Source organism: Alternaria ethzedia, assembly GCF_023757985.1.
Source record: "Alternaria ethzedia strain BMP 0044 chromosome Unknown scaffold_47, whole genome shotgun sequence".
In the NCBI taxonomy this organism is placed as follows: domain Eukaryota; kingdom Fungi; phylum Ascomycota; class Dothideomycetes; order Pleosporales; family Pleosporaceae; genus Alternaria; species Alternaria ethzedia.
Genome location: NW_026056240.1, coordinates 27857 through 55074, shown reverse-complemented (window position 1 = coordinate 55074; position 27218 = coordinate 27857). Strand labels below are relative to the sequence as shown.

The 27218-nt window shown below is 51.6% G+C and overlaps 9 protein-coding genes across 9 annotated transcripts; 4 read left to right on the top strand and 5 right to left on the bottom strand.

The window, feature by feature from the left end:
* Nucleotides 1–1940: 1940 nt before the first annotated feature.
* On the bottom strand, nucleotides 1941–2512 carry J4E87_010366 (uncharacterized protein; the record flags this gene model as incomplete). Its single annotated transcript, XM_049381940.1, has 2 exons — nucleotides 1941–2416; nucleotides 2476–2512. The coding sequence occupies 2 exons, from the start codon at nucleotides 2510–2512 to the stop codon at nucleotides 1941–1943; spliced, it is 513 nt and encodes a 170-aa protein (XP_049228311.1).
* Nucleotides 2513–3009: 497 nt separating this feature from the next.
* On the top strand, nucleotides 3010–5794 carry J4E87_010365 (uncharacterized protein; the record flags this gene model as incomplete). Its single annotated transcript, XM_049381939.1, has 7 exons — nucleotides 3010–3149; nucleotides 3225–3294; nucleotides 3349–3498; nucleotides 3632–4016; nucleotides 4063–4475; nucleotides 4520–4657; nucleotides 4739–5794. The coding sequence occupies 7 exons, from the start codon at nucleotides 3010–3012 to the stop codon at nucleotides 5792–5794; spliced, it is 2352 nt and encodes a 783-aa protein (XP_049228310.1).
* A 1411-nt stretch (nucleotides 5795–7205) lies between these two features.
* J4E87_010364 (uncharacterized protein) lies at nucleotides 7206–9226 on the top strand (the record flags this gene model as incomplete). The annotated part of the gene is made up of 4 exons (XM_049381938.1): nucleotides 7206–7212; nucleotides 7385–7747; nucleotides 7835–8020; nucleotides 8118–9226. 4 exons carry the CDS (start codon nucleotides 7206–7208, stop codon nucleotides 9224–9226), a joined length of 1665 nt encoding a protein of 554 aa, XP_049228309.1.
* A 3691-nt stretch (nucleotides 9227–12917) lies between these two features.
* On the bottom strand, nucleotides 12918–14718 carry J4E87_010363 (uncharacterized protein; the record flags this gene model as incomplete). Its single annotated transcript, XM_049381937.1, has 2 exons — nucleotides 12918–14589; nucleotides 14714–14718. The coding sequence occupies 2 exons, from the start codon at nucleotides 14716–14718 to the stop codon at nucleotides 12918–12920; spliced, it is 1677 nt and encodes a 558-aa protein (XP_049228308.1).
* Nucleotides 14719–15757: 1039 nt separating this feature from the next.
* J4E87_010362 (uncharacterized protein) lies at nucleotides 15758–16924 on the bottom strand (the record flags this gene model as incomplete). The annotated part of the gene is made up of 2 exons (XM_049381936.1): nucleotides 15758–16649; nucleotides 16707–16924. The coding sequence occupies 2 exons, from the start codon at nucleotides 16922–16924 to the stop codon at nucleotides 15758–15760; spliced, it is 1110 nt and encodes a 369-aa protein (XP_049228307.1).
* A 1814-nt stretch (nucleotides 16925–18738) lies between these two features.
* On the bottom strand, nucleotides 18739–20281 carry J4E87_010361 (uncharacterized protein; the record flags this gene model as incomplete). The annotated part of the gene is made up of 2 exons (XM_049381935.1): nucleotides 18739–19473; nucleotides 19523–20281. The coding sequence occupies 2 exons, from the start codon at nucleotides 20279–20281 to the stop codon at nucleotides 18739–18741; spliced, it is 1494 nt and encodes a 497-aa protein (XP_049228306.1).
* A 299-nt stretch (nucleotides 20282–20580) lies between these two features.
* Nucleotides 20581–22144, top strand: J4E87_010360 (uncharacterized protein; the record flags this gene model as incomplete). The annotated part of the gene is made up of 4 exons (XM_049381934.1): nucleotides 20581–20697; nucleotides 20754–20831; nucleotides 20883–21855; nucleotides 21906–22144. 4 exons carry the CDS (start codon nucleotides 20581–20583, stop codon nucleotides 22142–22144), a joined length of 1407 nt encoding a protein of 468 aa, XP_049228305.1.
* Nucleotides 22145–25324: 3180 nt separating this feature from the next.
* J4E87_010359 (uncharacterized protein) lies at nucleotides 25325–25853 on the top strand (the record flags this gene model as incomplete). The annotated part of the gene is made up of 2 exons (XM_049381933.1): nucleotides 25325–25329; nucleotides 25415–25853. 2 exons carry the CDS (start codon nucleotides 25325–25327, stop codon nucleotides 25851–25853), a joined length of 444 nt encoding a protein of 147 aa, XP_049228304.1.
* Nucleotides 25854–26213: 360 nt separating this feature from the next.
* J4E87_010358 (uncharacterized protein) lies at nucleotides 26214–26522 on the bottom strand (the record flags this gene model as incomplete). Its single annotated transcript, XM_049381932.1, has 1 exon — nucleotides 26214–26522. The coding sequence occupies one exon, from the start codon at nucleotides 26520–26522 to the stop codon at nucleotides 26214–26216; it is 309 nt and encodes a 102-aa protein (XP_049228303.1).
* Nucleotides 26523–27218: the final 696 nt, after the last annotated feature.

Below are 27218 nucleotides of genomic sequence, written 5' to 3'. Positions count from 1 at the left end.
TAAATAACTTCCATCGCTCGTCTTCTTCTCGCATCTTCCACAATTCTATCTCTGTACCTCTAAAACAAGAGATAATGAACGCATGACTGTGTGCCTCTTTCCCCTCTTCCGAAAATGTAGACGGACTCTTGGATGATCAGCATCCGAAACTGGGCATCGAGATCGATATGAGAAAGACCGGCTTCTTGCTCCTACCAAACCAAAAATGCATATACTATGACCACATGTGGGCACGAAAAGAAAACTTCGAAAGGCTATGAGCATCGCGGGGGCTCTTGGCGGGTGTATAAAAACACCACCTACTACCTCTCTTCTCGTATTTCATTCCACACTTCTTCCTTCGGGACTCCAAAAGCGGCCGAGCTTCGAATTGATGGCTGTCTCTGTTTCCCCCTTTCTCTTAAAAGACTATTGGTGTCTTCTCATGACGACCTGGGCCGCCCTCGAAAACACTGCGCTTTCAAGATCATGAGAGCGCCGCTGTCTCTCTCGCAATAACAACGCGAACGCGACCATGTGTCTTCTTCCCGACTTTACTCGACTACCACCATAAAAGCGCCATCTCTTTCTAGGATGATCGTTCCTCCTCCAAGTTCCTCCTACCGACATCCAAAAACTCTCACTACCACTAAGATGACTTCCTTCGTCTTCCAAAACCCAAATCTATCCGCGCATGATTTGCTCCAAAACCCTCATTCACACAGTTGATGAGGAGAACTGGTCCTCTTCTCGCACTCCCCACCTTCAAGGAATACACGTCTTCTCCACCCTTACTTAAACCGACCATAGATCACCATGTCGTTGCAACATGCCCGTCCCCCCTCCGCGCATCTTCTGATGATACTCAAAAAGCGAAGCTGACCTGGGTATGACCGTTTCCTCCTCTCTTTCCAAAACACCGCCAGTCCAGGAAATGATCGAGCTTCGAATTCGGGTTGCAAGGCCGGCATGGAGAGTTGTGGTCGTCTTCTCGCCTCCCATCTCCAAAAGATCAACGCTCTTCCATAGGCTATAGTCCTCAACGACTATAAACCTCGTTCAGAAAGCAGGCATGTTTGTTTCTCCTGTCCGCTCCTCTCCGCAAAAGGCCATAACCGGGTCAAATTGGAAAAGTGGCTGTCTCCTCTTGTTTTGAAATTCTTGGATGTTCAAACCATGGCCAGCATCCAAGTGTTCACACCTTCGCCAAATGCAAGTTCTTCCCAATTTCCACCTTCCAGGTTCAAAACCATGAGCTCTACAGCCATGCGGCGAGCGACTGTAAAAAACCATAGCTCTGCACGACATGTCCTTCTCCCGATCAGTCAAACCCGACGTTTTTCCCAAGTCCACTACGGCTATTCGCCGCTCTACTCAACTATCCACTAATAGTGCCAGCCTGGTATTCAAAAAGACTCTCAGCATTTACACTACCGGGTCCCACGTCAGCTTCAAGCACACAGGACCAAGATCTCATGAAGTGAAGTTCTGAGTACATGTAAAGTATTATTTTCTTTTGCTATCTTGATATGCCATGTGTCTGCACCCCGCTGCGAGCTCGCGCCGGAGGATACGCCTACTCAAGCTAAGCTCATGGAGCTGCGTAGATAGCGCAATGTAGTTTGGCCTTGGAGTGAGGCTGTGTACATGAATGTGGGGCGAGGAGCATCGGGGATGCATGGTAGCTCGGCTGCTCCCGGTGTGCTCGAAGCTTGTGTGTATGTCGGTCCTTCGTTCATTTGTTCGGCCGGTTGCCATGTGAAGACCGCAGAGCTTTTTTGTGGGTTGCTTGCGTGAAGACGTTCTCGTGAGTGCGCGTGAGGGGTGGCCGTGGTTCAGGGTGCTATAGCTATATTATCTCAACACACTTGGCGGCCTTCCTAGACCCTTGATGCGCCGTGTGCCATCACTTTCTACCCGAGCTTGCTCTTGCTATTGTTAGTCCAATCAAGGTATCGTGTTCATACTGGCAGTACCGCTGTGATGAAGGCCTCCAACCCTCGCTCGAACAGCTCATTCGCAACGCCTATGCCGCCGGGGTGCTCCGTCGGCGCAAGCGGATTCTTGACCACGTATTCCACATACAGATTGGCCCAGATCTGGTGCAAATACTGTCTTAGGTTGATAACCTTTGTATCCGTGAGCATGACAAACTTCATGCGCGTGGGCGTCTCGTAGTAATGCAGCTTGTACTCGCCGGTGCGATACGAAAGGAACGTGTCGTCGGCGCCACCTAGCTTGGTGACGAGGTTGCGGAGGGAGAAGACAAGGCCAAAGACGAGCTTCTCGTCGTCGGAATGCGACATGCCTTTGCGGACGGCAGCAACCACGTCGCCATTGCTCGCGATGGAGGCGCCAGACGGCGGGCGGGCGGCGGCTTTGGACGAGGACGAGGTTGGGCGGGCGGGCGTCCAGCGGCGCGAGTAGATGCACTCGGCTGCACGTGCGGTCAGCGCGTGTACAAAGCGGTGATCGCAACTTCACATGACGACTTACTGTGCCGATCGAAGATGTAGAAGCTGTAGAGAACCATTGCGGGAGTATGACGTCGTGGAGGGATGCGACAATGGGGCGAGGTTGTTGTATGCGAGGCGTTCTACTTGTGGTGTTGGAGATAGGGAAGCGGGTGTGGTCGCCGATGCCAATTGAGCGTCGCGATATGGCGCCAAGGTAGGAGCGTGGATTGTGAGGAGCGTCCGTAGCTGTGTATACGCAATTCACTAGCCAAGTGGGTAACGGCGAGCCTAGACGGTGGGGACGGCTTGCGCCAAGTGCGGTGGGTGGATGGGGGTGATGTGATTGCCCGTCGACGGGTGAGGCTGAAAGAAATGTCAGGAAAGGCCCCCTCTCTGCTGCATCGCTCCCCTCCTAGTCGGGCCCCAGAGCAAAAGACATCCTGGGCTGTCGGAACGTCGTAGTCCAGCGCCCCGAACTTCCCCATATTATTTCTCCCTAGCCGTCTCCTAGGCCCGTGTCCATCTTATCAACTACGTACTTAGCATCTGCCGTGCCCTCGACTGCGAGGTAGTTATGTCACACCCGCCCACGCCCTCGTCCACACCTCCCCCCAAGCGCCCATCCGAATCCGACCTGCGCATCTACACATCGCAACCCTCCCTAGAAGTCCCAGCTGTCAGCGAGGCCGGACGACCGCCCCCCGTCAAGTTTATGTGCGTGTTGCCCGGGGATATGCCATGGCTACCCCGCGGAGGTGCTGGTCCTGGCCGGAGCTGATGCTAGACAAGGTCAACACCCGCATACCAGAGCCCGTTACGACACCACAAGCGCGCCGCTTCCTCGACGAGACGTGTGAAGGTGCGACCCACTGAATGAAGAAGCTGCGACCCTGAGCCACCTCTAACAGCACAGGAAACATTCAATGCGCGCTCCGAGTACAGCAACAGCGAAGATGACGGCAGCGCCCAACACCGCATCAACCAGTACCTAGTCAAGCAGGAGATTGGCCGCGGCTCCTTTGGCGCCGTCCATCTCGCTGTCGACCAGTATGGCCAAGAATATGTGAGGATACCAGCTCTCTCGACATGATTACCACCGGAAAGAGAAGGCACCACCCGGGCGCATGCCCCCAATAAGACGATGCGGGTTCCCTCGAGGTACAGGCATTGGCTCTCGCTGACGCATCAACGCGCAGGCTGTTAAGGAATTCTCCAAATCCCGACTGCGGAAACGCGCTCAGTCCAACCTCCTGCGCCGACCGACCGCTGCGAAACGAATGCGCGCGCTCCCTGCTGGCATAGGCTTCAACTCACCGCTGCACCGGCATTCGGTGACCGAAGAGAACAATGCTTTCGAGCTGATCAAGGAAGAGATTGCCATCATGAAGAAGCTACACCACCCGAACCTGGTCACGTTGATCGAGGTGTTGGACGACCCAGAGGAGGACTCGCTGTACATGGTCATGGAGATGTGCAAGAAGGGCGTCGTCATGCAAGTTGGTCTCGAGGAGCGCGCCGACCCTTACAGCGAAGAGCAGTGTCGGTGTTGGTTCCGAGACATGATACTGGGTCTCGAGTACCGTACGTGAGGCTAGGTCATTCGCGAGACAATGCTAACACGTGCCAGTTCACGCTCAGGGTATTATCCATCGAGACATCAAGCCCGACAATTGCCTGATCACCGAGGAGGATGTGCTGAAGATTGTCGATTTTGGCGTATCCGAAATGTTCGACAAGGAAGGCGAGATGAAGACGGCCAAGTCAGCGGGCTCGCCAGCTTTCATGCCGCCGGAGCTGTGCGTTGCGAAACATGGTCATGTTTCTGGAAGAGCTGCCGACATATGGTCCATGGGCTGCACATTGTACTGTCTTCTTTTCGGACGTATACCATTCGAGAAGCACGGTATGATCGAGCTTTACCAATCAATACGGATGGACCCATTGGAATTTGAGACTGAATGCAATCCCGAGCTGAAGGATCTTCTGGTCAGGCTCATGGACAAGGACCCCAAAAAGAGGATAACCATGGAAGAGATCAGAGTGAGTTGACTGCTCAACTTCGTCGCGCAAGACTGACTTTCCAGGAACACCCGTGGGTCACGCGACAAGGGACGGACCCTTTATTAGCAAAGTCGGAGAACGTCGCCATCATCATCGATCCGCCTACGGATGAGGAAGTCAATGCTGCCATCACAGGCAACATGGGTCACTTGGTAACAGTGGTAGGTGCACGTCTTCCCTATCGCATGCGAAAGCATTGGTATCATATTATCGTGGAAATTCTCGTCCTAACAGCTGCATAGGTACGGGCAGTGAAGCGGTTCAAGCAGCTGCTCTTCAGACGGCGACCAGACCGCATAGAAAGTATACTGGGCAGTGCCTCGCGAATTGTTCAGCCGCCCATGTCCATGCGACCATCAGCACTACGCAAATCAAAATCACAAGACACACACGACCGCCGACCAGTTGAAAGCGCACTCTCCTCCGAGGGTGTACACCACCAGATCAAAATCGACGAAAAGAGCCAGAGACTTCCCCATAACATGGACGACGTGGCATACACCAAACCTGGTCTCCGACCTGAGGTGGCAGGGAAGCGTTCAGCCAGCAAGGGATCTACTTCTAACAGTCCGACGACGCCGACGGCTCCAGGTCTCAGTGAAGCGAAGATCATACACGAGAACATGTCAATACGGCCAGCGCCCATACATTCCATCTCAACTCCCGGTGGCCTCGCCCCCTCATCATCAGCGCCAACCACACCTCTCGGCAAAGGCCACGCACACAACCCACTAGAAGACACACTCTTCCTCAACATCGGCACAGGCGAAGACTTCCTCCCCGAACCCGAAGACGGCTGCATCGTCTCCGAATCCCCCTCCAACGTCGACATCAACGTCTACGAGACCGCTTACGAAGAAGAAGTCCAACGCATCATCGCCCAACGCCGCGAACAGTTCGCCGCTGCCGCCTCCGCCGCCGCTCGCCGTCCTACCTTGTACCTAACGCGCCGCGTTGAAAACGTGAAATCCATCCGCGACAGCGACGCCATCTTCGATGAAGGCCAGGACCTACGTCAGAACATCAAAGTCAGCCTTAAGTCTTTCGTTACCAAGACTAAAGAAGATATCGAAGCGAGAGGTGAACTGCAGAAGATCCAAGATGGCAAGGAGGGCAAGCTTAGTAGGACTATGCGCAATGTACGCGAGGCTAAGCGTCTTGTCGAGGAAGCGAGGGAGCGGGTCAAAACCGAGGAGAGGGATCGCGAGAGAGAGCGCAGTAGGAGTGCGACGCCAGTACTGCGGACTAATAGTTCGGCTAGTGTGCTGAGTCGGAGTGGGACGCCTGTGGGGAGTTGAGCAAGATATTTCAGTGTGAGTTGTGAGGGAGAGAGATGACGAGTGTACTTGTGGGGCATGTGCGTGTCTCAATGGGCGTTTTGGATGTATACATAAAGGGTTCTCCATTTGTTTTCTCCTTGAGGGGATGGGCCTGGTGCTCGAAATTATTGATACTGATATTTGATGGAATGGAATTGTTGGATTGAGGTTGTGAAGTGAGGATGTCGTGAGAAGCCTTTCATTCATCATCGCATGAGCTGTCATATGCTGCATGATTTTACGCGACGGCCCTCTCGTTGGTATCGCGGCTGTCCTGGAAAGCTCATAGTCAATGCTTTGTCGGACGGAAGCGGAAGCTACGCGATGGAGAAGGAACGAGCACTATGTCGTTGGTTGATAGTTGATAGCGTTGGTGACGTTGATGTCCTCGATCCATCGTTGATGTCGTTGATGCATCGTGGATTTCCTTGATTGAGCATGGATAGCGTTGGTGACGGTGACATCGTGGGCAGAGTCTAGGGGCTCATAGCATTTTCATGTTTGTCGATCTTTAAGCTTTTACCATGTTACGCCGGTCCGCTAAATGCAGCTGGGCTCCATCTCACTTCGTGTCTGCCTTGAAAAATGCAGGGCATTTCCTGACTAGCCGAGGAAATGTCCCTGGAGCTAGCTGTTCTGGGACTAGTGAGCAAGTACACAGCCTCACATCGTGCTGGGGAACCCAATTCTTCCTACGACCGGCGTGCGTCCCCCAACTTGGTCGCACGACAGCACACGATTCTGGTGTGCAACCGCACGCCATCGAATGAACGAAGTTTGCCACTGGGTCCTACAGATCACTGTAGCTTACTGCGGAAGAATGGTTTGCAGGATGATGGGGAAGAGTAGGAGTTCTTTCCGTGCTCGTGCGCAGGTGTTAACTCTCCGGGACGACACCTGCAGACATAGCACAGGCATCCATGCAGCGAAGCACTGAACCGACCAAGGAACGGGTCTAGCCCGGGGTAATTCCGCTCAGGCATCCCGCGACGCGTAGGTCTCGCCGAATTACTTCTGTTCGACGGTTCTCTATTCCCTCGAGACGAATGCGAACTGCGTACGTGTGGGCTGCCTAACTACCTCCCTGGCCCCCTCCGCCACCACCGTCCTCGCTTCTTCGACACCGAGTTGCGCATACGAATGCACTAACCGCGATCTCGCGTCGCCTTTGCTGGCATTGATACGAGATGGCGGAGTTGAGATACAATGATAAGAAGGCTTTGACCGCGAAAGAGGAGGATATCAAAGTTGCGTGTACATCTGTCAACTCAACGCAAGAATCGTTCTCGGAAGGAAAGCCTGCAATACAGCATGAACGCGTCAAAACCTGGGGTAATGACAGCGTGCAGGAGGCAACATGCACACCGCGAGGTTGGCTGTCGGAACCGCGATGGAAGGTACGCTGGACCTGGATGTTGCACGACGCCTGTCTGAGTATCTGGCACGCGACTAAATGGACCGCGCGGACGATCAAGAATGCACCGCTATGGAAACACTTCCGGTGGTCGAAGAAGCAGTTCTACGCCTTTCTCCTCTTGCTCAGCTGGGTCATCCTGCCCATATTTGCAGCGGGCACGGTAACACCGATAAGATACATTTTCGCAGACAAGACTTTGTCATGCGGAAACACGATCGGCGGAGACCCTCAGAATGCAACGGTGACGGGAATAGAGAAACTCTTTACGCTGGACGCTACGTGGGGCCAATTCACCTTCTCACAGGCCAAGACGATAGACATCCTCTGGGACTTGCTTATCGGGAAAGGCGCACAGGCATTGGCGTGGTGGGCCACGTACAATGTCTTCTGTGACGCGTTACTACGCGCGATCGAACGACATCCGGCGAGCTTCAGCATTTTCCAGAGGATTGCTATGGAAGGGCCCGGGTTGCACTGTCTATGGGCGTTGACGAAAGAGCTATGGACGGCGAAGAGTATACGGACGCGAATTTTGTTCTTCTATATGTTTTGGTCGACGGGTTACGTGCTTCTTGTACCCATTGTCCTCGGCGCCATGACAGGTTACGACAGCACTTCTATCGCGTGGCTCGACATCGACGGGTCGAACAACATCATTCCCGCTTCCCAATTATCAAGTGCGTGGGTTATCTTGGGCACCAAGAACGAGACGTGGAAGCAACCGGGCTGTGCGGACTATGAGCTGCAAAGTGATTATGGCTATATTACGGATAAGAGACGGCAAAGTTGTACGTCGTCGTCCTCCACCTTGCCCCTCACATACCCACACCCATCATCCAACCGCTGCTCCGAGAATCTTTCGACATACTAACATCAACAAAATAGGTGACTGCAAATTCGCCAACGGCACCACTGTAACCGCCGCCGAACAAAGAGACCTCTGGCAACACACCTCGTTTAATCAATACGACGATCTTTTGTTCAACTGCACCTACGATTTCCCCAACAACACACAAACCTGGACGGAACAAAAGGTTTACAATCAAGACTCCGTCACCCATCTCTGCAACACCAGCGTCTCCGTCCCTGTCGGTGGCAAAACGTACAACGCCGACGACCTCGTCGGGGACTACGGGTACTGCTACAATAGCATAGGGTATCAGTACTACTCGCTCATCGGGAAAAGCCGCTGCCTCCCCGACACTGCCAATCCGACCTATCAATGGGGTTTCTCGACACTCATGGCTGGTTTGTTCATGTTTGTCACGAGTGCCTGGGTGCTTAGTATGTATGTGCTGTGGCAGGACGCACAGTTCAATTCTACGCTAGTCAAGGAGGGATACAGACTTACGCCGTTGCGCGCGGCGTTTGCGATGGCGGTGGCGGCGAGGAGGCGCACGGGGTTGAGCGGGAAGGATCTTATTAGTGCGAAGAACAGGGCGTTGGGCAGGCAGTTATACGGGAAGAAGGGGACGAGAGGGACGGTTGTGGAACATGGACTCTTTTTGCAGGACATTGAGGATACGGATACAGATGGTGGTGTCAAGTCGCCCATTACGCCGATGTCACCTACACCGTTGTTGTCAACGCCATCTACTGCTTTCGCGTCCGCGGGCAAGGAAAAAGCGTGGATGGCTCCCCCGACTGAGGACGACACGGAGATTAGACCACTGGCTAGGTCGGATACAGATCTCTCTGTCCACGTCCTCAGCGACGAAGAACTGAGGAAGAGGTACTTGAGAGGTGTGGAGGAGGCGAGGCTGAGTCGCAAGCCGCTGAGTCGGGAGGCGACGCTTGTGGGGAACGGGATGTGGGAACGAAATCTCGGAGTCGAGGGACGGAGTCGAGATGATGGGCCAAGTGCTTCAGACGACGGATATCCGAGGGAGAAAGAAGCCGAGGCTGCGGACACATCGAAAGATACAAGAGAAGTGAAAAGTGGGAAGGATAGAGGTTGGAGGAATAGGTTGAAGAAAGTCAGACGGCCTGGCTGAGTAGCGATGGGAGACTTGATACGAAGTAATGCATAATATGAACAAACATGAGGTAGACATCGTTTTCGTCCAACGGAGAAGGCGGTTCGCATCGCGGACACAGTCCACGTCTTTGGACATGTCATTAACTCTCCGCACTTTGCCCTGCCAATCGACGTTGGAAACCTCTCTCCAGACAAGCTCAGAACATCGTCTCCCTCGAATCTTGTTTTTGATCCCCCAGTCTCTGCTCTCATGGCTGGAGATTTCTGTAATTTTGGTAATGTTCCCAGAGCCTGGGCTATGAAGAAAGCAAGTAGTATCGCAGAAAAAAGGTCTTTTATACCCTTCGCACCCCGCCGCGAGCACCGCAGTCATACCGCCTTAAGGACTATGTTTCTGGTCGTCTGCTTCTCATGGCAATTTGACCTCTTCCTTCGATATCATTTTTTCAGTAGCCATTCTTTTGAACAGTGGGAAGAACATATAATGCAGGCATTCGACCTTCGGTAGGCCAATTCGGAGCGAGTTGCCCATGATGAGCATGATATGTTATTTCGGGAGGAATCTCTTCTCATGTCCTTTCTTCTTGATCATTTGGATGATATTTTCAAAATTAGGTTGTAGAATTGCAGCGAAAGGCAAGAAAGAGAACATGGTACCTCGAGGTAAGGTTTTTAGAAATTGAAGCAAGTCAGACATAGCCTTGTTGATGACTGACTTTTTGTCGTCTGCTTCTCATGACCGGACATCTACAAGCTTTTGGTCTTTTAGAAAATGTAGAAGATGTTTAGAAGACAAGAGTGTGAAAGCGGAGGAGACTGGTCTTCCATACATCTTACAGTAATGCTCTTTCCGTCGCTACTACGCGACTACGCTAACACGCATGTCTAAATTTAAATGTGCACGCTTGCGACAAGCAAGCCAAACATTCGTTGGCACAGACTACTTTTTAGACAGTCTGTAACATATACTGTTACATACTCCAGATATATACATGATCGACTTGCAGACGGGAAGAGCGCAACACATGTCGCGGTTTGCAACCTTTTGCGTCCAGACGCGCAAAAGTCAGAACATGGGAGGACCTGTACCAGTTTTCTGGTCCGAACGAACTCAGGACATAGCGATAGCTTGATTCTGTTTTGAGAAGAGATATCGGAAAAGGTTGGTGGAGAAGAGGGAGAAGAACCAGGAAGAAGGCTTGTTATATGTCTGCTTCGTACAGGAAGCAAGGACATCAAGCGTTCGAGTTAGCATTTCGGACTCAGTCTTCTCATCGCCTCTTTGAACACCCCTTTTGGTATCTGCAAAAGGAAGTGTTGTTGATGAAGAATGGAGTAGAAGCAGAGGAGGGTGTATTTTTATGCTTCGTAACCTGTTCCGAGAAACTCCGACATGACAGATGAAGAACATGGCTTTTTGAGCTCTCAGCCTCTCATCCGACCAAACTATTCCATTTTTTGCATCAAGTTCAAATATAGATGTATGAGAGGAGAAGAGAAGAGCATAGCCAGAAAACAGAGTGTTTTATAGCCCAGCGCGACAAGTAGTAGTAGTAAGAGTGAGTCTTTTGGTCGTCTGCTTCTCATATACTGGTGGCCGATCTTTTTTGGTAGGTATCTCGGGTATAGATTGAAGGAAAGCAGAGGAAAGAAGAGCATATGTCTAAGTGAACCCGGTTTTGTAGCTTGGGCTCGGCGCAGAGCGGACATTGCCCTTTCACTTCTCATCAGCTTGCTTTGTATGCCTTTTGATCTTTTGCACGCAGAAATGGGTGATGGAGAAAGCGTAGAAGGAGTTGTAAAACAGCGGTATCCTAATATAGGTTGGGAACAGTCGAAGCAGGCCAGACATGGAGGGTTTCATCGGTGGTTTTGGTTCTCGCCAATCCTCATAGGATCTTGCTAGACATGTTTTCGCTCTTCACATCAAGGCAGAGCTGAGTTGAGAGAATGAAGTGAGGGAGAGAAACGCCAGTTTTAAATACGTCTCTAGCATAGCTCGAAGAAGGCAGGACGCACATGTCCCTTTTGAGGTATTGATTTAGGCTCTCCACTTTTCATTTCGCGCAAGCATGGTGGATACAATCTCTTCTCCATGCAACTGTACTTCGATCATTTGGATAGCTGCAAGTCCAAAGAAGGACAGGCACATCAAGTTGAACCAGTGGTGATTATCAACATCGTTGCCCATTTCTCGATTTTTCCGCCAAATCCTCCAGGAATATGCCGGTGCCAAATGGGTTTTTGAAAAGGACGCGTCAGCCGCAGACATATCTTCATGTGTTGTAGTTTTCGAAGGAAAGAAGAGGTCGTATGCCTAGGATGCAGGAACGTATCTCGTGAATAATGAACCTTTTATGCTTTCAAAAAGTGGTAGACTAGCGGCGACATCTCCACAAGCATAAGCGAGCGTTGAAGGCTTTTAGAGAAAGGGCGGAGAAGCAGACATCGTTGTGTGAAATCTTGATTTGGAGAAAGTGTGTAAATTTTGGAGTGCAGTAGGGAGAATCTTGCCTTCGAACTGGGATTTTGGACGCGCTTTTATGGAAGCCACTCGATGTAACTTGTTGTTCCAGCGAATGAAGATATGATTCGGCGGTACGCGGTCTTCGAAGAACAGGCCAGAGACATGCCACGACTTCCACATGATTTTGAAAGAGAGGAGGAGACGCAGACATCACGATGCTGCTATATCGTTTTACAAAACAAGCAAAAGCCCGTGAGGTATAGGAGAGAAGAACAGTGAGGTGTGAAAGGCGTTTTTATACACACACTTCCTGTAGTCGGGTGCAGCAAAGAAGATCATCAATGTAATCAAGCCCCTTTTTTTTACGTCGCTCTCGGCAACGTAATGGCACAATTTCTCGTCCATGTATTCATAGCCATGACTTTTCTCTGTTCTCAAAAAAGGGGGAGTGTTTGCAACTGTAGATCTGGAGTGCCCGTAGCAACTGATGCATACGATTTTAGTCTTTTTTCTTCCAGCCATGGCATAGTAGCGATTACGTTTCGAGAGAAGAAGGAGGCGCCCAGGACATGAGACCGTTCCCTTCCTCTTTTCGATTTTGATCAGGATGGTGATATAGTGTGAGAAAGACCCAAGAAGAGCGGTATATATACTTAGCCAGCGCCCCAAAACCATTGTATGAGCGCTTGATGTTTTTGGTGGACCATATGAGCTTGCTGCCGGCTTTTTTGTTAGAAGACCGTTGTAAACAACCCATCATCTTGACGGCCACTGAGTTTGGAAGACAGTGGCGGCTCAAGAAAGTCTCTTCGTGCTTCCTGGGTTCGGAGTCTTGACGAGTATTTGTTCAAAGATGCCAAAGGCAGAAGCATCAGTTCCAACTCGTGATATTTGACGGAGACCTTTGCACATAGTTGGGGGCAGCGGACTTTTTCGGGCGATAGATCGATCATGCATCACGCCTCTCGAGTATTGGAACCGAAAAGCGCAGGACAGACAGCCATAGAGATAGGCGAGTTTCTTTTTGATATTTCAGAAGTGGAATTGTATGATGAGAGAAGGAAAGAAGCAGGAGGAACGAAGGCTTTTATACCCACCATTTCTCGTCACATGAGAGCAAGGACCGTGCACAAAGAGAGCTGGTTCCAAGCCCAAAGTCCAGAAGCTCCAGTTTCTACCCTAGCCCGGGCTGCGTTTCCGTGACATGGACTACAGATTCGACAGCTGCATCTCCTAGGGCTCAGCATCTTCTTTTTGGCATCGCCGCCTTGATCGCGTCTTTCAACCACCCCGGAAAATCCTCGGCGTCCGACTTATCCCCGCTCTCTTTATCCTGAAACACCCTCCCCAACCACATACCACGCTTCAACATGTTCCCTTCCTCTCCGCCCTCCTCACCATCCAACCCAACCCTACCCTTCTCAACAACATCTTCGAGCCACGCCCTAAAACTCGGATAAACATACATAGCCGCCACCCCTCCACTAGCCCACGTGACACACGCCCATTCCATCTCCTCCCACTTCTCTTCGCTACCCGCAAAATCTCTTATCGCAACTCTTACACTGTTCTTTTCGCGTTCACCCAGTGTCTCATCTTCCAACATCTTCTTCACAGTCTGCTTTATCGGCGTAATGGTAGAAGGCGGGAGAAGCCACATATTGTCAATCTCCTGCGTACCTATCTCTAATGCACGGCCGATGAGGAAATGCTCTGTGACTTCGTCGCAAGCATAGGCCTTCTTCGTTGGAGGGGGTGCAAAAGGCCATTTATCCCATCGAGTGGGTAGGTCAAGCGTGAGGTCGGTGAAGTAGTCTTCTTCTGCTGAGTCGAGCCAGCGTAGTTCATCGACGGTATGGAGAGGTGTTTGAAGGTCGCCTAGCGGGTGGCCCCATGAAGAACCGAAACCGTTGCTGAGGCGGAGAAAGGTCTTGTAGTCGGCTGGCAGGGTGATGTTGAGCCGGGCTTCGGCTTCTTCAATTTGCGAGTCCGCGGCTGGGGAGTGGAAGAGGGAGGTTTCGGGGGGCTCGGGATTAACTTTTCTGGCCTCGGCGTTGTATTTCGTGTTGTATTCTGCTGCCTTCAAGAGTTCTTGCATGGAGGTATTTGCTGTTGGTCTAGTTCGACCGTTCGTGAGTCGATCGGTCAAAGCGTTCTCGAAGTCCTTTGCGAAGGCCGCAAGCGCTGCTTCATCAATGTTGAGCTGCTGTCTCAGCGTTTCGCTTTTGTACAACTTCCATGCCTGCCTGGACTCCATCGCTGGCTGAGTCTCGTACGAGCGTTCTCTCAAACTGTGCGCTAGCCAGCGTAGTAACTCATGGGATGGCGGGGCGCCCGACTGACGTAGTGTTTCGTCCATCTCGTGCTGGTCATGGTTCGCTTCAGCCCATAAGACCAGGTCCAGCATGTTCACCAGCCCGCTTCTCACATCTCGCATATTAGATGTCAGAAGCCCAGTCTGAGAGTTATGGATAGAATTTATCGCCTTTCGAAGCATTCGAGGAGTAAGGCGTGGGTCATCAAGCGGAAAGGTGTGGAGTGCTTTTGCCAGACCTAGCATCCCAGGCAGATCATAACATTTCGACGCAAACTCTTTCGCCATAAGTTCCAGCTCTTCCTGTACATCGTCTGGTGTTATTGTTCCGTCGTTCCTCGTTCGAGCATCGTCGCTGCTGATCTTGGCTCGTCTGTCCCTCACAGCCCGGCGCACCTTATCTTCTTCTCCTTCAGGCCATGGCACACCATCTTCCTTCGCACGCAGATCCCAGAGGAACCAAAGGGGCCGAAGGCTTCCGAGTCGATCGTGGTAGAAATCATAGTTGTTGAGTCTGCCTATCAGGCGCGCTGCTACATCTGTGTAGCCTAAGAGAGCCAGCTCTGGAACGAAGCGCGACGTGTTTTCATAGAGACTACTGTTGTCGCAACGTGATATCAGCGTTTTGAGAGCAGTGTTCGGTGAGGAAGACATGGTAGTGTGGCGAGAATGATTCGCGACGCGTCAAAGATAGTCGCGCCGCGTACGGAGGCAGGACTGACGTCATGTGGAGGATTAGGCAACCAGCAACATCACGATGAAGGAGAACACATGAGAAGAATTTGCTTGGTTACAATTGGAATTTTGTTGATTATCCTACATGTGCAACGAGGTTTGATCATATACGCGACGATGCTTCTAATCGAGAGCAAAACAACAGAGGCGTCAGATCCAGATCCAGACCCAGACCGCGAGTTCAAGCTCAGTCCTACACTCCTGCTCTAGTACTATCCTTTGTTGAACTCACGATTATCTCTACAGCAAACGAGGGCGAAACCGATCGCGGTTAAGGATGGCGAAGTCGAAAGCAACACTACCGTGGTGTGTGATGCCAGTGTCTCAAAGAGAGTAACTCAATTCCTAAGTAAGGGTTAGACAGTAGAAATGACAGCAGAAATGAGTTGGGGGTGCGTAAATTAGTAAGTGTGAACAGTATATATGGCGTTGTAAATAGCTGGCGACAAAAGAAACAAGAAAAGTAGACAGTGGAAATGAGTTAAGACACAAGGAAAGAAACGGTTGACAGTAGAAATGACTGAAAAAGCAAAAGAAACGCAGGAGAAACCTTACCATGTAGCTAGGGGTGTCGTGTGGAAGTAGTGGTAGTGGTGGCAGTCGTTGTGGTGGGATTTATCTGCGAACGGGTGGGGAGTAGAAGCGTTGGATTGCGGAGGTGGAGCGATATTGATATACGTGGGCTCGGCCTCCGGATCAACTCCCGGCAGCGAGATAAGCGAGACAGAAGAATAGGCGGCAGTCCTATTGTTGTGTCTGAGCTGAAGTGAGAGTGAAGACGGAGCGCGTGCGCTGAAGAGCTGAGCACGGGCCAGAAAGCCGCCGCAGTGGACAGAAGAGCTCGAACTGGTACTGGCACTGGAAAAGCGGGCTAGACGTCCGACTTGTCAGTGAGTAGGCTGGTTAGTGCAAGCTCATGATGAGCCCCATCACTTGGTGCATGGAGACGGCCTTGTAGTGACCAATTGTGATTACATATCCACGGGTATCATTAATTACAACCGCTCAAACAAAACCAATGAAAGAACTCTTCACATCGACCTCTCTCGTATCCTCGCCCCTTGCTTCAAAGGCGTCTCATCTCCAAACACACTCGGTGCCGGCGCATCATTGCTACTCCTCGAGCTGCCCTCTATGAAATCTTTCCTGTCAATATAATCTTTCCTGTCCTCATGCGTAATGTGTAGATCCGTCGTACACTGGATACCACCCAGCTCCAGACTCTCATCACTATCAATCTTGCTCAGCCCCGCGCTGCGCATCTTTGTCGTGTTGCGTTTCGATCGGTTGGTCAGCTGGACCGAGTGCGGTTGGTGCGAGCGCGCGTTGGAGCGGGAGTGCGAGTCGGGACCGGAGGAGCTGTGGAATTCTTCGGGGTTCATGTCGTTTTGCGGCTTGCCTTGCGCGAGGCGGACGACGAGGGAGGCCATGGACATTTCGATGTTGAGCTTGACCATGTAGACGACGGGGTGGAATTGGACGTATACGACTTGGTTCTGGAGGAACATGAGACCGATGAGGAGGGCGTCCATGGCAATGGAAACAACCATTAGCTTGCCGTTGAAGCCTACCAGCGGCGCGTATTTGGTCAGGCCGTGTTGTTCGACGAGACGGATCTTGACAGTTCGCAGGAAGTACCAGTTCAGGCCTGCGTCGACGATGAGGATGAGCACCTTGCTGACCTTGTCCCAGACGTTGTTGATCTTGACGAAGGTTTCGCTGATTGGTGGGACGGTGTGCGATGGGATCCAAATACAGAAGACGGCGATGTTGATGCTGGTGATCAAGACTACTGTTCCCCATTTGAGGTTGCGGATGGTACTTCGGTGTTCTGCGATGAGGGCAATGCGGTTGATGATGATTTGCATGAGCAGTTGGATCTCCCATACCCAGAAGAATAGGATGAAGAATAGAACGGGGACACTGTAGTCTTTGTCAGCGTCGACTCTTTGTCGTGTACTGCAGTGCCAGGGAACTCACGTCGGCCCAAGTACATCGTTCAAGAACAGCCATCCGATGATACCGATGATGACATTGACCAGAATCTCACCCCATATCATGTAAATGTAGGCTGATCGGAGGGGGCTGTGATTTCGCCGTGTCTGCTTGACGGCCTCCCATACTGTCAAGAACCCAAACCCAATCGTGAAGCCGGCAGCCAAAGCAGCAAGCTGAAAGTCCTGGACGGTAGCCGACATTGTGTGGTGTAGGTAACGCCGAAGTTGGGGAAGGAGAAGTCGGTCAGAAAGATCCTAGAGTAGAAGGGCTCAGGGTCTCCAAAACACCCATATATCCCACTGATCCCGGAAAGGAGGCACGCCCGCTCCAGAAAGCACGTTGCAAACTACCGATAAGTTCATCATGGGTAACTGACTAGCAGCAGGATGGTATTAGTGGACGGGACGGCATGCACCGTGGAGCTGTCAACTTAGCAAGCGGCTTGGGTTGTCCTGCCATGCTCTAGCTGCCAATCACCACATGGAGATGTTACCCGCTAGTAATTCCAAGTGTTCCGAAGGACCCTCGCTTGCGTTTGCGAGTAGACGTGCATTACGGAGTGGACCGGTTTCCTAGCTTGGTATCAACCAGCGGGACACTGCGCACTCTGGGCTCCGACGTTCAGAGCGCCACATGTAAGTTAGATCTGTCTCCTACCCGAAAGTAAGTGTCATCTTAAACCTTAAATTACACGGCTGACGTGTATCGTGGAACGTAACAAGAATATCGGGTTTTGTTAGTGTTGAAGACGATTACTATTCTCATCGGGTAGTGGACGGTCGCCGACTTCATGACATGTAAGTGATGATAAACATAGATGTCGCGATAATACTTCCGAAGGCTAGGATACTCAAGATTTTCCCAAGGTTGCCTTCCTGCGTGGGGCCGCGGATCTTCAACGCTCATGGAACTCGTCAACGCGAATGCATGAATGCGCGACATCTGACTCCACACCAAGACGCAGAATCTGCACCGCCACTTCATCAGTCGACCTCTCAGACGGATGGACAGCGCCCCTGCACTCCCACTTCCCTGCAATCACTGCAGAAAGCTGGGCGCTGCGGCTCAAGGTCTGCATTTGATATTCACCGGTGGTTGAGACGGAGTTGGTACACGTACAATGCTGATACCCGCATGAGACCACATCGATACATGGGGTCGACTCTGCTGGTGTATTCGGGGTACGATCGTAGCTTCCGTCGCTTCCCCTGATTACATGTGTGAGTATGACCGAGGAAGACCCGCAATTATTCAAGACGATGGTTGCAATTATTCCCGTCCAAGGTGATGCTGAGGTGTTGGTGGCCGACATTGACCGAATGGCAATGTGCAGAGTCATGGAACATCGTATGAGGATTCTGGCTCAGCTGACCATAATCTGCAACCCAACTCTTGTGAAAATACATCCACGTTCTGCAGGTCGCAAAAGAAAACCTATGTGGCGTTGTCTCTTGAGATCCAGTCTTCTGGAATTCTTCCTTTCCAATCGGTGCTTCTCCGGTTTCCGGCAATCTGGCCAAACGCGTCCCTGCCACACGGCTCGCGGTCCGTGCGCAAAGTCTGTCGCTACCCGCAGAGAGCGGGCTTCGAGAGGCCCGGACCAGATCTGGAGGATGAGCCGCATCTTAGATGGACCGAGGATGCGCTCGTATTGCGCAATTGATCTCATCGCGTCCACCTGTACTTGGGGTCCGTCGGAAGATGTGTCAAGGCCAAGGATCGCCACCAAGTCTGTTGATGGAGACAGGCATCAGCTAGTATTAGCAAAGTCGGCGAGCTGGAGCCTCGAGCCTGGCGTGGCGGATCAGCGGGCAGTCGAACTAGGCACGGGACAGTGGTGTGTAGCCTGAGAACGGCAGATTGCATATAGAGCGAAAGAGGAAGTACATACAGTATAAGGTTTATTTGACACTCAGATGCCGTGTTCGTTCTGCGCCTGTCACACCTAGTTCACGCCGTCGTCTATCGCTTCCTCACTCCCGTTGCCGTTCACAGCACACTGGTAAACTTGCGATCAGTCCTGCGCATCGATGCCGAACTCCTCTTGAACTTCGACTATCCGTACGCCCCGCTGATCCGCAATAAGGCCCATCAACCCCTGACCCACATCTTTCAGCTCGTTGTATTCGTGTAGTAATTTGATGTGCTCTTTCACGATTTTGTTTGCGGCTGCCATGACATCGGTCTCAGTAGGTTCATCGCTAGCATCGCCTGATTCGGCATCTGAAAGGGCATTCTCTTCCATCAGCACTTGGATCGCTGGAAGCGCACCGAGAGAAGCCAAGAGTGCAGCTTTTTGGGCTCTCAGATTGTCAAGAGTGATTTCCTGTGGTGTTCTCGATGGAGGTATTGGGATGGGTAATGACAAGCGTTGGGCGTCAGCGTGTGGTTGGGCATGGGTAGATAGTCGAGCGATTGGTGAACTAGCACCAAAACTTGAGCCTGCGCTCTCTCTCGGCAATGCCAGTTCTTCTGCGGATGGTTGCTGGTCCGCGGATGTGCTTCGGGAAGTTTGTTCCTGGCCGGCCTCAGAGCTAGATCCGTTTTCGATCATGGCAGCTTCGCTAGTGTTGATGTGCATTCGCGCATCAGGAGGCGTATCTTCAGTGTCTTGAGCCCTATGGAGCGTGGAGCTGGTGTAGTCGTCCGGCATGGTCGCAGCAGGACCTGCGTCGCCTGACGAGCCTAATGCAATCCTTGTCGTATTCGACTGCATGCTGGCGGCTGCTGAGGTCGGCCGAGATCGGTCCTAACGTATGTGAGCGCGTGAACTTACAAAGTATTGATCTAGGACAGACTACGTTGTCGCTCATGTGTCCATCTACCGGATGATGCTTTACAGCTCGACCCGAATCATCTTTCGACTCACGAGGCAGACTGGCGAGTGTGACAGTACTTTGCGATTGACATGTTGACCCGTTTGGGAACTCAGAATCGACGCTGAACTCTGATGGAGCGAGAGCAGCAGCACCTGGTACCTTCAACGGCGCATCCGCCATTGTGGATTGAATAGCCTCAGCTACTTCCTGTTCGGCAGAAGATGGATTGGCATGGCTTACAAGTGGCTGCTGTTCGTCACCGCGGGCTGAGGGGTCAGATTCGACATCCTTGGCAACTGGATCCCCGTTTTCAATTGGAACGACCATCACTTGAGGCCCATTTGACATGTCTCTGGTCGTCGATACTGGCTTTTGTGGATGTATTTGTGTGTGGAGTCCCAGGCCGTGGCTGCCGCCTTCGACAGTCGCTCCTTCCTCGTTTTGCGCTGCAGTGGTCTCATTGGGTATCATGTCAGTCTGATCAATTCTCGACGCGTCGACATGAACTGGAGAATTGATGGAATCGGCGCCCAAGACTTCAGTTGTGCTGGCATCGCGTTCGGCGAATGCTTGTTGGAGGCCATCTGCCTCGCGCGACGCGTCTTGTCGCTCTTGGTACGGAACATTGGACACTGCGCAATGCTTGTCGCCCGCTTCATCCGGAACAACACCAAGTGACGACATCATCGGATCATCATCCGAGTCCGCGATTTCGGTGACGCCCTTCTCGAAAGTCATGTCGTGAATGACGAGGCTGAAGCTGCAGGCCGACGATGGTGTCGGAGATGATGGTGTTGATCGCCCGGTCGGAGTGTGGCGAGAGCCAATGACGGTGGCGCCTTCTGTTCACGTAAGCACGAGATTGCGACAACGCCTGCAAGGGAAACAACGAACACACTCGCCTCCCCATTCGGTCCCACCTTAGCACGCGTTTGATGCTACTGTGAAACTCTCAACGCTGCAGATTCCACGATAATCACCTGCTCGTGGCGCCAGCTGCAGCGACCCGAATCTTATTCAGAAATACCGACGGCGAAATGGGCCTCCCTACAAGAGCGGCCCTTGCGGCGCTGCTTTACACCGCAGCAGTCACAGCTCACGACCACGATATGGATGCGATCCCAGATGGTGATGCCATATCACCTGACCCAATAGTGGGTTGACACTTCGACCACCCTGGTTGAGGCAGCAAGACTGATGGTCGATGTAGGACTCAATACTATGGACGCACATCTTGATCCAAACGGTGGCATGGGGCATCATCTTCCCCACGGGTATGGTATTAGGAGTAAGTTACCTCAAATCGAGAACCAAGAGTATGGGCTGACAGCAGGTTCAGATAATACGATCGAAATGGCACGTCCCGGTACAATCCCTAGGAACCGTCCTCGCAATCATCGGATACTTCCTCGGCCATAGACACAAGGGCAGGCAATTCACCGACAACATCCACTCCCAGTTCGTCCCTGTCATCATGCTCATGTTGGTATCCCAAGTCGCTATGGGTATCTACCTGAAGTTACACCTGGAGAAGGGCATCAATGGGAAGATACGGCGCGTGGTAGTGAAGGCGCACGATGTTGTTGGAAAGGCTATGCCAGTAGTCACCTGGGTGCAGTTCCTCTTTGGAGGAATTACTGCACTCGGCTTCTGCAGAGCGGACCACACCGGACAATGCCTGGCGCACTTCATTATGGGCAGCGCCTTCATCGCATACGGCATCATTCTCCTTATCCTACTTCTAGTCGGACAGATGTGGCTGCGGAGGACCGGAAGGAGCCAGGAGTTCTTCGATTCGCTCGTAATCGCCGCCTGGGGTTGCGTCAACACCTTTACCGAACACCGTTGGGGAGGACCATGGGTACACAACGACCTTCAGCACACGTCTATGGGCATCGTTTGGTGGGCTGCGGGCCTAGTCGGTGTCTGGCTCAGTCGCAAGCGCAATGGTCAACCAAAGCGCAACCTCATCCCCGGTATCATCATCCTGATGACCGGATGGGCCATGTCTGCGCACCCACAACATCTGCCAATTTCGACTATGATCCACACCATCTTCGGCTACACCCTCATGGCTGCAGGTGCCGCGCGTATCATCGAGATCTCATTCGTGCTCAAGGACCGCGCTTCTGTCGCAACCGATGGCTCGGACCCGAACAGCTTCCAGTACCTGACGCCGTTCCTGCTCATGGCTGGCGGGTTCATGTTTATGGGCGCCACCGAAGAGCAGATGAAGCTGCTATCCGAAGCGAACGTCACGCACGTGTCTTACGTGCTGATCCTCTACAGCATCGCTTTCTTGCTATTCCTTTGTAAGCCTCCCCACTTAGCTCACCACTATCTTGAGCTAATTCGTGTCTAGTCGTCAACATGCTCATCCACCTCTACGCCGTATACACTTGGGAACAAGACGACAAAGCTGATGCTGAAGCGCCCCTCACGAACGGTCACGCGAACGGACACATCAATGGATACACAAGGGTCGATCGTAGAGTGAGAGACGCCGAGGAGTTTGAACTGGAAGGTCTTGACTCAGATGACGATGATGAGGATTCATCGCGTCTGAACAAGGAGCATAGATCCCTGGCTGCGCAGCATTAAGCCGCTTTTCTTTCTTGTTAACATGGACGCATAGGGCATACAGGAATACATGCGTATATTATTTTTATTCGTCGATACTAGTCTGCACAATACGGTACCCATGAGTGGTTGACACCGCACAGCCAGGCCAATGTCAGCCCACGCAATATGCCGCCACAGGTCAGACCTATCATCATACCAGGTGGCTGCATGTGTATCCTGCACCGGTGAGTGTGAGATCGTTCTAACTGGCTGCCCATCGCCAGCCTGGCCTGCATGCGCTGCGCCTGAACCTCAGCCTTCTCATCTGCCCCGCTCTTCTCGCGCGCTTCCCTTTCTCTTTGCGACCTCACTCTGAATCGCACTCAGCGCAACGAGGTCTGCGATGGCAGATCCATTTTCCATCACCGGCAGCGCCGTCGGTGTCGTTTCTCTCGCCATCCAAGTTTGCAAAGGCCTCGAATGGTACCTCAGTGGCGTCAAGGAAGCGAGGAACAAGGCTGAACAGATCGCGGCGGAAACGGAGGAACTCGCAAACCTTCTCGAACGACTTGAATCCGTCATCGGGAAAGTGGATCCATCCCAGTCGGTGTCAGCAACACGCACCGGCATCGTGTCGTGTGCGAATGCGATCGTGACTATCAGAAAGAAGCTCAAACCGGGTGACCAAGCAGCGAACAGCGGGATCAAGTCGAGCTTGAAGAGGTTGACCAAGCGGCTGGCTTTTCCTTTCAAGGAGGCGGACATCAAATACTGGAAAGATGTTCTCAACACCATACAGCAAAGTCTACAGACTGCGCTGCTCGCCCTTGTCATCGACCAACAGCGGTTGGCGTCTGAGAATGCTCGGTTGCACTACACCCAGCTATCCATGGACCAAAGCATACATCACTTCTCAAACTTACAGCTGCAGCGCGATGCATTTCATGCGACAAGTCTTCAGCTCGCTGGACAATCACACATGCTCGCATCAGGATTCTCGGCCACGTCGCATGGTCTTCAGAGTCTTCATGCCGATTTTCGGAATTTCCAAGAACAACTTTTGGAAGCTGTATCAGCGAAAAGCACAACACTGGACGACGATGTGATGAGGCTTAGGGGTGTTCAGCGAAGAACGCAAAAGTTGCAACGACGATCCGACGCAATCCCATGTACATGCAGACCACAGACCTCTACACTTGGATATATATCAAAAATCCTGACTCTCGCATACACCCAAAGCTTTGTTCATGACCCTCGGTGTCTTCGTTATTCGCTACCGGACGTGTCAAACGATCTGCAGTTCAAGGCTACCCTGTGCAGTCTGGTTCTAAAGAGGAGGATTTCGCTTTCATTTACCAGGTTCAACAACGCTGGATTCACGCAGAGTCTGCAGTGTTATCGGATTGTTGATCGGGATTCTCCTGCTTTCGCGTTTGCCAAAACACTCGTTAGATCTAGTCTGAACACGCCAATGAAGACTTTTGTGGGCGAGGTCGAGAAATTATCCAGGATGTTTCAGCTCAGACAGGCGTCACCACACGATCGACTAGCAAATGGAAGGACGCTTCTACATGTATGTTCGCAGCCCTCATCGATGCGCAATGGAAGCTGACCACCAGCATAGCAAGTTTGTGACCTAATTGGCCTTCTCGATCGCAATAAAAGCCTCGCCTTCACCTACGAGAACCTTGCTTATTTGTTCAAAAATCTACTCTCACTAATGCCAAGTGAGGCTTTCGAGACAGACGATGATGGAGAGTAAGCATTCATTGACCCTTTTTCTATGTTAGACTTATCATCATTTTGTGGTACTGTCGTACCACTTCGAAGTGTGACAACGCTAAACGTGGACAGTACATGCATCGACACTCTCATGGAAAATCACGTCCCTATCCAGACCAGAGACTACCAAATAGCTCTCTTAAGATCACTATTTGAACATGGTCTGCAGATAACACGGGATACCTGGGCAATGGCCGCGCGTAGAAGGGACGCGGGGTTGGCAGTCTTGGCCGAGATTCGCTACGAAAATTTTACGAGCCCATTACTAGATGACACCGAGTTACTAGAGGCGATTTTCCTGAAATCAGATCATCAACTTCAGGAGTTCCTACATCAACCCAGGCACCTACACGCTCTAGACGCCGACACGTTCGTCGACGCCCTGATCATATCTACCATTACTGGTTGGATGGGTGGTTGCAGGGCGCTCCTCAATGCCAATTCGATGGCATACTGGGACACCCCAGGCTCTGATACGCAGGATCGCGGACAGAGCCTACTGTACATCTCGGCGAATACCAATCGACTGGACATGTTGCAATTTTGGTTGTCACAGAGAAAGATGTGCGATAAGCAACAGCTCAATTTGATCGGCCACTTCGAGGATGCGCTTGATCTCAAAGGAGGGACTACATCAGCTGTTCCCACTGTGGATATTATCCAGCTCGTGTTAAGTCATATCCTTGAACAAAGGCACGAGGTCAAGCTACTGATGGAAAAGCATGACATTCAACATTGTTGTCAAAGCGCTCGAACAAGCTTACCAGACGCACATGTGGGTTGCATTCTCACTGCACTATTGAGCGAGGGTGTTGACGTACCCCAACGATATTGGCCAAAACGAAAAAGCCTTTATTGCATGCCACAGATGTGGTCTTCCGATAAACTCAGAATCTTCGAGTCTTTTGAACTGGCCGGCATCTGTGATATTAGTCAAGAGAACTTCAAGTGTACTAAGGACACGTCCTGTTCGCCGATCGTGTATCTGGCCACGCAACATATGACGAGTAAAAGATCAGGATGTTTGACTGAACGTAATATGATAGTCCGATGGTTTCTCTCAAGAGGAGCGAACCTGAGAGAGACGTGGCCAGGAACGGCTACTACCGCTGTACATTGTCTGGCCTGGCAATCTGCTGGATGTTTGAGGTCCCAAGTCATAGACGCACGTTCCGGTGATCTTCTAATCATGAAGGATGCCTGGACGTACGAAGATTATGAGTTTCTTGTAAAAGAGGATATACTTGACGAATGCGAATGTGGATGTAGCAGGTCTGGGTGTGACTTTCTCTCATGTTTTTGGAAGGATATGTTCGAGTATGATTATTACTGTCCGCGGTTTCCTCTCATCTGCGAACGATTCGAGATCGCAACTCTAGCGAGGAATTTCGAAAGCGACAGGTTCTATGCATTTGACGACATCGACGTCGAGTTACAATGGAGTGTCCTAACGAGGATACTCCCCGATCTGACTCTGTGGGTTGAGAAAGCGGCAATCACTCTTGACCTTGATCGACTGATACATAGCTACATACGCCTCTTCATTTTCTCATACTTGGAGATAAGACACACCTGCTGCTACGTTGATCGCCTTGGTCGCCTCTGGCACGAAGAGAGTCCTTATTTCACCGAAAAACCATATCCTCGGTATTATTCAACGGAATTACGGCGCATCACCAACGAGGACGCGCATCTACGCGCACGACTGGAAGAGCTTGTACCCGAGCTCATCTCCCAATACGACTCTTTCGGAGGAAAGCTCCAAGACTTTGTCATCGACATTCTCATTCCGACAATGCGTAGAACTGCGAAGGAGTTGAAGGATGAGGATAAGGCACTCTACGCGGCGGGGCGAAGAGGATTGGGCGTTGTAATGGATGGGGATGAAGACGAAACTGAAGGGGAGAGTGGTGAAGTGGAAGAGGATGAAACGGACGCCGAAGAAGAGTCAGACGACGAGTACTGAAACGATCTCACATACTGTTTCCTTCATCAGATTTTGAGCGTGCGCAGACGTTTGTGCATGAGCAGCAGAATTTACACTTTGTTTCAATCTTTCTAGCCATCACATAAACATTGGCAAGAGCAACGCAGCACTGAACAAAGTCTTTCAGGTATGTTATTAGATATTACAACAGTATCTAAGCCACTGCCAGCTCCTCCTCGGCGCCACAAATCGTTCGTCGGGGTATAATGCACCAGAAAATCCACTTTTGTCGCTCGAAATCCACTTTTGGTTGTCGTCATATCGTCCTTTTTATCCTCCTCTTCCTCTTTCTCAGTCCTCGTCCATATCTCGTCTTCCTCAGCCTCTACTGCTCCCCATCTACAACGCCTTCCCGGCAGTAGTGTTTGCTGCAGTCGCAGTACCGCATCCATAGCTAGCCAAGTAGGCAGCGTTAACGCTCTTGTGGTGCTCAACAGCATGCCTCTTGACGCCTTCCCACATCTTCTTGATGCTGAGGTTGAGCTTGTGCTGTGTCTTCTCTTCTTGGTTGACGAAGTGGTGCGCGTCGTGTGCTGACTCGTGGGATTGGCGGCGAGACTGCGAGAAGGGAGTTGTAGGGATGGAAGAAGATGGGGTTGAGGCGGAGGAGAGCGACAGAACGCGCGGGTGGCAGTCGAAGTTGTTCATTTTGGGTGGTGTTTGTCTGGTTTGAAGACACCGAAGATATATGAGAGTGTTTGGTGATCTTGAAGTTGGAGATTGAAGTGTAATAGTAGGCTTGATGATAACTTGATGCTGATGCTCCTCCACCCAACCCACCTCCCCACCCCTTATATACCCCATGGCACCACGAAGAAATTTTCCACTCTTTCCCACCACCAGCCAAACGATCGTGAGATCTTGGACACACACAGACTCCACGTGCACCGTGACTGATTTTTCGCAAAGGTCGCACATGTGGGTCTAGCAAGGTAGCATCGCCTCGCGCTGGTTACCACCGAGTGTCTAGAAGCCACAGGACACACACCGGAAGACGTCATCATAATACCCTTCGCATGTGCCCTGACTAAACCTCTTCAGATCAAAATCGACCTAGAAATAGCTAATGCACATGGCATGATCTCCGTTAACCGCTTAGCTCCCGCGAGGCTCTCAGGAGAACGTGGTGAGAGGCGTTGGCGGCTGGCGTCGGCTCAGCCTCAACAGACTTTTTATACCGCAGGGTCCCACTGCGACAACCATCACGTTCTTGACTTTGACACACGAGTTACCTCTAAAGGCTATTTCGTGTGTCATAGTCGCTGTTTGCGCAAAATTCCATATTTCGTCGTGCCTGGAAGAAAGAGAGGGATTGGTCGTTAGTTCAGCCGCGCCCTATCCTGG